Source organism: Cebus imitator, unplaced genomic scaffold, assembly GCF_001604975.1.
Source record: "Cebus imitator isolate Cc_AM_T3 unplaced genomic scaffold, Cebus_imitator-1.0 Scaffold411, whole genome shotgun sequence".
NCBI classification, from domain to species: Eukaryota; Metazoa; Chordata; class Mammalia; order Primates; family Cebidae; genus Cebus; species Cebus imitator.
This window is the reverse complement of record NW_016107726.1, coordinates 1901476-1910631: the sequence shown is the minus strand read 5'-3', so window position 1 is coordinate 1910631 and position 9156 is coordinate 1901476. Positions and strand designations below refer to the sequence as shown.

The following is a 9156-nucleotide window of genomic DNA, read 5'->3' as shown; positions in this document are numbered from 1 at the left end:
TTTGGTTTCCACCTCTCTTATGGGAGAGAAATTAAAGGGAATCGGCAGAGGAGCAATGTTGGTTTGTCTCTTGTTGCTTTACTAAAAAGAAACACCATAAAACATTTCTCTAATTTCTCAACACTACTATAAATAAGATAACTTATAGAGAACAAAAATCACAAGTGACCAGTTATTTCCCAAACAAATTTTTCGTTTTTACAACACAAAGGGAAAACTAGAAGAATTAGCTGGTTTACAATATTTCACATCTAGCATGAGATGTCCCAGATGGCAGAGAAGAGAGAGTTTTGGATGTAATTGAAACTCTATAGAATTGACTGCAAATGTGCACATATATATACACACATGCATCTTCCTATCCAATTAAGCAGCCAAATGCTCAGCAATCTCATTGCTTCTTTAGTTTAATTAAAGTCGCTGGTTTTCCAGTGCCAACATTTAGAGTTCACATCAGATGTGATCTAAAGAAACATGTATTTAGGAGAAGGTATCCTGGGTGAAAGATACAGCAACAACTGAATGGTCAACAGAACTTCTGTCAATGGGCCAAGCTTTGGGAGCATCAATATATAGAACTTTAGAATTCCATTTTGTATCCCCTTCTCCCCCTAAAAGAAAGAGCACTAGAAATTATTCCTTATGTGGCTGTTTAATAGTGGTAGATCATTTTGATTAAGGAATTAAATGGATTGAGGTGCATGAGAGCAGGAAAGAGGAATGGCAAGAGGGGGATTATAGGATAAGGTGTACTGCTACTTTAAAATTATGTATGCATGGCCCCATCCAGGTCCCTCCTACTGTTTGAGGTACCAGCGGAAAGCTTGGGGAGCTCAGTTCCAGGAAGGTCACCAAGCAGACTACGCTCTGAGTTTCAGGTAACCAAGTGTTTGCTGTGCAGAATACTTTACCTGGGCACCCAACTCTTCCTTCCAGCTTTCCTGCTGCTACAGCCTATTTGCTAAGAGTAACCAGGGGTTACAGCAGTGTTGCCAGGCAACGAGGGACAGCCGTCCTGTTGAAGAGCCATTTGTCACACTGAAGGGACTGGTTGAAATGCAATAAAGAAATGGTAACCCAGCTTGTTTATCAAACAATTACTTGCACAGTATTGGGGATCCATAAGCAACCTACAAATTTGTAGTCAAAGGAGGAAATACACAAACATTTTGCTAAATATTAAAGCATAGAACAGACAGATGGTGTTGGGGTTCTAATCAGCTTTACTGTGAGCTTAAAGTTGCTGTACATGCTGGGATAAGGGGAAAGGCCCAAAGTGCTTTGCCAGCTTTATTTTGGGCATCTGCAAGTTAGCTCTGGGTTACAATGTACAGTACATGTGTAAAGAAAATCTATAAGATTCTTTACCTTGTTAAGTAGAGTTAGTAATGCTATTGCTGATTCCCTGGGTGAAATAGCAACCTAAAACTACTGTATGTGTAATATATTAATAATTAGATACACACATATGTTATATATGTGTAACTGGTTATACATATAACTGGTTGTCCTGTGGACTTCTAAAGTGCTTGATTTGCCCAATGCTATCAAGAGATTTACCAAAAGAATGAATATTTTACTCTGAGCACTGTACTTTAAAATGTTCATTAGTGAACACTTTTGAGAAGTTCATTAGTGTTGCTTCTAAGAGCTCAAAGTCCTCATGCCTGGGATGAGCTTCAATTTTAAAGATGCAGCAGCTTTCCCTTGACGCTCTATGTTTTTGATTCTCAGATACCAGCTGCTACTCATGTCTTCACCATTGCTAAGAGCATCGTTGATATTAACTTACTGTGAGAACGTGTCTGCAGTTTCCAGAAAATGGAGTTTCGCAATGTTACTTGAAGTACCCTGCTTTAAAGTATTGCTGGCAAGTGGCATGGGCCTGATTACTTATTTAGAAACGCTTTATCAAGAGGAGAATGCTTGTTTGTGAACATGAATTGCCCGATTCTTTCATTGGGCCCTGGCTTCTTGCTTCATGTCATTGAAATGTTGATCTTTGCCTGTTTTGCTTTGATATCCTTGGCGGACTCACGAGGTCTTTTCCCAAGGCTGGAGAATGTGGGAGCTTTCAAGAATGTTTCAATTGTGCCAACGCAAGCAGTATGTGGACTCCCCGACCGAAGCACTTTTTGTCATAGCTCTGCTGCTGCTGAAAGTATTCAGTTCTGTACCCAGCGGTTTTGCATTCAGGATTGCCCATACAGATCTTCACACCCTACCTACACTGCCCTTCTCTCAGCAGGCCTCAGTAGCTGCATCACACCAGACAAGAATGATCTGTGTCCGAACTCCCATAGCAATTCTACAAGTTTTATTTTTGGAAATCACAAGAACTGCTTTTCTTCTCCTCCTTCTCCAAGGCTGGTGGCATCATTCACCTTAGCTGTGTGGTTGAAACCTGAGCAACAAGGTGTAATGTAAGTAGTAGTGTGGGTATAAACTTTCCCAGGTCCCGAAAACCAGTGGTAGAGATCATTGCAGCCTGAATTCCAAACCAGAAATGAAGGCTAACAATATAGAATTCATGCTATTGAAGACTAACTCTTCCAATTGTTTCCCAAATCTAATTTTTTTTTCTCTTCTATGGATGAAGTGGACCATGAAAAAAGAATGTGTTAAAATAGTTCATTGCAGGCAGATGTGTTTATGCCGGAATCATGTATTTTCCGTAGATTAGCTCGACGTTTGGTCTTACACTTCAAAGCCCAAACCAGACTCACAGTGAGTTTTAAGACATAGAAACTTGTAAAACAAATAATTAATATTTTCAAGGTCTTAATCTGGGTTTATATAACATTTCCTTACTGGGGTATAAAATTTTCATTAGGCATATAGTTCTCTCAGGCCTTGGTACTATTTTCTTCATCCTCATTTCCCCAAGAAGAGATGTTTGTTTGACTCATGGAAGATGTTCAGTAATATAAGTTGAATATATAAATAGCCCTTCATCTCTAAAATGATATAGCTTTTAGTCGTTTATCTTGCGCTATTTTCATTTTCCAATTAGTTAGAAAATATGTAGGTAAGTATGAGAGATTCTCAAAAGCTTTCATGCTGTTCATCCCAGAGAAATGCCTTCAATGAATCTGGGTCATAGTAATGACATTTTTTTTTTGTTATTTAATCACCAGTTCTTCATTCTGTAATATTTTCTTGAGCTGACATCTAATTTCTCCTAAATATTTATCACCAATTTGGAGATTTTAATAAATGGGACACTTTTGAAGAATTTTTGCTTATCTTTTGTCTTCCTAGAGGTCTTTTGGCCCCTTCTCTTGTGACATTTTCTTTGTGTGACAGCGTTGGCTGGGTATCTAAAAACATGTGAAACAAACCAGAAAAGAATTAAAATCTCATACGCAAATATGACTTAAAGGTCTTTGGTGTTTAGTTTCAATTTGCCAAGTGAAAGTTGGCATGTTTTCATTTTGTTTTAAATTTAGATTAATCACAAACCATTCCTATTTCTACGCCTCTCCTCAAAGAAAACCTTTTTTTTCTTACTGTCTGAAATTCTAGTAAATTCAGACTACTCTGTTTATATAACTAGTTTCCAAAGAGTCTTAAATTGTTGTCTTTTGACAAATAGGGCTAAGATAAAATATCCTTCTGAGCTTGTAGGGAAATATCTGTAGCGAATTCATCTGCTATTGACATCATTTTGTATAAATAAGACAGAGAAATATTTATAGGGTTGGAAAAACATGGTTTATGGTTTTGAGAGTTCCTTGTATCAAGGTCGTTTCCATTTTCAAAATTAAAATACCTTTGGGAATTGAGGGAATTTCGGGGTGTTTGCACAGATAAGTAAAACAAACAAAACATGGATTATCCAATTATTGTTTATTCAGGAGCAGAATAAATCCAGTTCCTAAATATTTTGCTACCTGCCTTCCTTTCACATTTATTATCTACCAAAGCTAGTATGTTTACAAGCAAACAAAATAGCAAGGAAGATAATCAATAACATATTAAGAAATGCATTTTCAGTAAGCTTGGGGAAATAAGTCTGCATTTAGTAAATACATTCTTGAGTAATGGTCGAACTCTCACCCATAGATTTAAACTGAAGAAAAATGAATAGGGGCAAACGTTTTCAAGTTAAGGCCTGATGGGAAGGGATAAAGAAAAGCTCTCTTCAGTAAATTAGAAATATTCAACTACTGAAGGGTTAAAAATGCAATTTGCATTAGAATTTAAATAAAACTTTTATTTCTACTTATATAAAACCTTTATGTCATCTAAATCTATTTGCCTAAATTGAAAATACACTTGAACTCATAACTTTATGCCAAATATACATAAACATAAAAAATATAAAATTATGACAGTAAAAGACGGAATACTAGTATTCTACAATCTTATTCTTACCTCCTGACTCAGGAAAAAATAGATGTAAGTGAGAAGAAACGATTTGTGAAAAATGTGCCCTTTAAGGAAAATTTTAGCAGTAATTCTTGATTGGCCCAATTTTATACCTTTCCCTCTCTGATGCTTCCTGCCAAATATGATCACAAACTCATCATTTTTTGAGACAACTGTATACTAGGTGTGTGTGTATCCTCAGAATACTCATGATCTAAGTGATCTAATGGAGGGTACAGATGGATGAGTGCTATTACCTAGGCAGCACAGTATGTTAAGTGAGCATAAAGTGAGACCCCCTCAACCAACCTTGAGCAGGAAGAAGGGCTCCAGGACCAAGCATAATCATTCAGATGCCAAAGCAAAGTAGGAATTAACCAGGTGAAGAAGGGAACCCAAGGTCTGAAAGGTGTGTCACTGTAATAAGGATTGAGGTAACTTAAAATCATTTGATAACTGCCCTGACACAAGACTTCGAAGTATTCTGAAAACTGTTCTACTTTATCAAAGTATTATTTCTCCATGTTTTGGAAGGCTGAATGACCTTTCACCTCAGATATTTCACATGATCTCAGTGCCTCAGTTGGACTGTGTGGTCAGGGAGAGGTAGCCAGTCATCTTACAGACACTGGCTTTGGCTTTGGACCAGTTGATGATGGCTTCCCATGGGAATTAAATACGGTGATTCTGACTTCAGGGCTACCAATTTAGAGCCTTCCATGGACACTAAATTCACTTGACATTAAAAAAAAGATTTGCACTGATGACTCAATACTCAAGCAGCCTGTAGTGTGTTGCACCACTCTAAAAGCAATAGCAGGAGAACTAATGAGCCAATAGCCTAAATGTTAGTTTTGCAGAATGATTCAGTCACTCTAGTTTCCATCGTGAATCTCAAATGAAGGGTGTTGAGGTTCTGGGGAATATATTGTAAATAAGAATTCTATTTTTTATTGAAATAAAGGGGCCTCTTCACTGGAATAAAGCTTGCATTGAACATAATGACATTTAGGCCCATACTCATAGTGCACCATTTTGAGGGGAGTTTGGGGTCATTTTAACACCACTGTAACTGCACAATACCTTAGCATGTCTTTTTGGTTGGATGCTGACCTTTTCTCTCTTTTCTGGTTGCTTCCTAAGGTGTGTTATAGAAAAGACAGTAGATGGGCAGATTGTGTTGAAACTTACAATATCTGAGAAAGAGACCGTGTTTTATTATCGCACAGTAAATGGTTTGCAGCCTCCAATAAAAGTAATGACACTGGGGAGAATTCTTGTGAAGAAATGGATTCATCTTAGTGTGCAGGTGAGTAAAATAAAAAATATTTAACATTTGGTTAAACACAAGGATTTGTCTTACTTTCTCTAACTGGCATCTACTCAGAAAATCTGTAGCAGTATCTTTTAGATTTCAGGTGTATTTAAATGACAGCTAAAGAAGAAAAACATTTAAATGACCTAGGGATGTAGATCTTGATATACTAGCATTACCTCCCCAAAATTGCTTTAAAATCTTTCACAGAAACTTAATGCTATCTGTAATTATAATATCCTCAGAAAATTTTTGTTGTATTGGGTTAGTATGTTCTATTTTGTTTAAATATGTCTAAGAGCTCACTTGATGTCTGGTACTAATTTTACTAGTCATGGATGTATAAATACCCCAGCTTGATTTTTACAGCTGTCTTTCTCAGATAGCACCTGATGAGTGAATAAAATTTGTCTGTTGCATTAAAATGGTGACGTTAGAACTAATGAACTTTACACTTGAAGCACTCAAAAGGTATTATATTATTATTTTAGTTGTCACTCACAGTTTGCATGAACCTTAGAAGCTGCTAAAGGCTAAAAGAGCTGTGAGATGTCTGGTATTTACAGTCTCCAGAAGAAAGGCACAGTTCAGCCTTTTGTTTTTTTCAGGGCACTGGAATAGCCCAATACAGTTAAAGCCACACTTGCCTTTCAAACCAGGCATACTAGTCAGTTCTCACACTGCTATAAAAAAAAAATACCTGGCCTGGCACAGTGGCTCCCGCCCATAATCCCAGCACTTTGGGGAGCCGAGGAGGGCGGATCAGCTGAGGTCAGGAGTTCGTGACTAGCCTGGCAAATGTGGCAAAACCCCGTCTCTACTAAAAATACAAAAATTAGCCAGACATGGTAGCACTTGCCTGTATTGCCAGCTATTCGGGAAGCTGAGGCAGGAGAATCACTTGAACCCAGGAGGCGAGTTTGTGGTGAGCCAAGATCATGCCACTGTATTCCAGCCTGGGCAACAGAGTGAAATTCCATCTCAAAAAAAAAAAAAAATCTGAGACTGGGTAATAAGTGGGAGTTGAACTATGAGAACACAACAAAGGGAGGGGAACATCATACACCGGGGCCTGTCAAGGTGGAGGGCTAGGGGAGGAATAGCAGGGGGTAGGAGTTAGGGGAAGGATAGCATTAGGAGAAATACCTAATGTATATGACGGGGGATTGATGCAGCAAACCACCATGGCATGTGTATACCTAAGTAACAAACCTGCATGTTCTGTACATGTATACCGGAACTTAAAGTATAATAACAAAAAAGAGTTTAATTGGCTCATGGTTCTGTGGGCTGTACAGGAATCATGATTCTGGCATTTGTTCGGTATCTGTGGAGTCTTTAGGAAACTTATAGTCATGGCGGTAGACAATGGCTGAGGGAACACTTCATATGGCCAGAATAAGAGGAAGAGAGAGCAGGGAGGTACTACACACTTATAAACAACCAGATCTCATGAGAACTCTATCTGGAGAATAGCACTAGGTGAGTGGTGCTAAACCACTGATGAGAAAATGCCCCATGTTCCAATCACCTCTCATCAGGCTCCACCACCAACATTGGGGATTACAATTTGACGTGAGGTGTGAATGGGGACACAGAGCCAAATCATGTCACCCCAGGTGCTGGGTACCACAGTTTCCAGTGTGGACTCATGTAAGCATCCAGCCAGTGGCTCATGTGAACCTCATTTAAACTAAGGACATTTATACCCTCATTCATTTTATAAAAATCGTCTTTGATATCTTGTTTTATTCATCCTGAAGCAGGTAGTATGAGTGTATTTCCTTAGAGGGTCTTGAGGATTGTTATTTGGCTTTCAAATACTAAGATATGAGTTTAGTGAATGTGTGGTTGGCAGGGGTCAGTGTTTTTGTATGCAACTAGGTTGAAAGGATAGACATAGGTCTTGTCCATAGGACACAATGGCTTCAGTCTCTCAGTGCTTAGTCTCCAAGTGTTCAGTAGTTGACGGGAGACCGATTTGTCCTAGCCTTGAAGTTTCCATTGTCTTGAGGTCTTCATTCTGCCCACGGACCAGTCCTAGAGAATTGAGTTTTAATATTAAAAACATAGAAATAGAAACTGCTAAAGAAAGACAATGCCAAAGATGCAGAGGAAAGAAAGATGATGGCATCTTTGCAGAAAATGCCAAATAGATATATTTGTTGGATATTTTCGTATCAACAATAATAATAAAAAAAATCTCTTTACTTGCTTTTATTTTGTCTTATCTGTGAAACTGTGCCATGTTTTGGCAGGCAGTAGTACATTAAAAGCTTTACAAAGAAAGTTTAAAATCTAAATGCAGGGAGGTAACCATGACTGAATTACTCTCTTGGGAATAAAATGCTCTTAGAGTGCCTATTGAAATCAGCATTATCATTTCAATACATGTCAAATATGAGTCATTTCCTAGTTTAGGCAAAATTTCTTCATAAATCTTTAAATATTTCCCTTCTTTCAAGAAAAGGTTAAAGTACTTATGATTTAATGAGACTGCTTTATTTCATAACTGTTGGACTATCAAGAGAAAACTTGTCCTTTCTAATTTGTACACTATTTATTTTTTTGTGTAAGTTTTAAATTATTCTGCATTTTATATTAAAACTACAGAACTAGATAGTCATAAAATGTTAGAAAAGCATTCAGATCTGTCATTTAACCATCTAGCACCTATTAAATATTTCAGGGGTACCTAGCATTATGGGAATCTGGATTCATTCAAATGAAAATTACAGAGCAATTATTTACTCTAAAATGGAGATCTACATAAGGTTCCTTTATATTGGATACCAGTGTGAATATGTTTAAGGTATTATAAAATTTATAAAAATCCATATTATACATTTTTTTTGAGACAGAGTTTTGCTCCTGTTGCCCAGGCTGGAGGGCAATGGCATGATCTTGGCTCCCTTCAGTCTCTACTTCTCGAGTTCAGGCAATTCTCCTGCCTGAGCCTCCTGAGTAGCTGGGATTACAGGCACCCACCACCACGCCAGCTAATTTTTTATATGTTTGGTGGAGAAGGGGTTTTACCATGTTGGCCAAACTGTTCTTGAACTCCTGACCTCAGGTGATCCATCTGCTTCAGCCTCCGAAACTGCTGCAATTATAGGCGTGAGCCACAGGGCCCAGCCTAGATTTTTAATAAGGAATTGCTAATTGCTCAAAAATTGTTATAAGAAGTAATAGAAGCTGGGCACAGTGGTTCATGCCTGTAATCCTAGCATTTTGTGAGGTCGAAGTGGGTGGATACCTTGAGCCAGGAGTTTGAGGCCAGCCTGGGCAACATGGTAAAACCTGTCTCTACAAAAAACACTCTAAGAAAATTAAACAAGTGTGGTGATACATCCCTGTAGACCCAGCTACTCAGGTGGCTGAGGCTAAAATGGAAAGATCACCTAAGCCCAGGAAGTCGAGGCTTCAGTGACCCATGATCACGCCACTGCATTCTAGCCTCGGCAACAGAA

At 38.1% G+C, this 9156-nt stretch overlaps 1 protein-coding gene across 3 annotated transcripts in view; it reads left to right on the top strand.

The window, feature by feature from the left end:
* Positions 1–792: 792 nt before the first annotated feature.
* USH2A (usherin) overlaps positions 793–9156 on the top strand; it is a 777259-nt gene continuing 768895 nt past the window's right edge. For 2 of the 3 annotated variants that reach the window (XM_037731607.1, XM_017509227.2), the window contains exons 1-4: positions 793–878; positions 1735–1865; positions 1924–2423; positions 5515–5680. In XM_037731607.1, coding sequence (XP_037587535.1) covers positions 1939–2423; positions 5515–5680 — 651 coding nt within the window. In that variant the 5' untranslated portion in view covers positions 793–878; positions 1735–1865; positions 1924–1938. Of the gene's footprint in view, positions 1073–1734; positions 1866–1923; positions 2424–5514; positions 5681–9156 lie in introns of all 3 variants that reach the window. The other variant, XM_037731606.1, reaches the window with a different exon arrangement.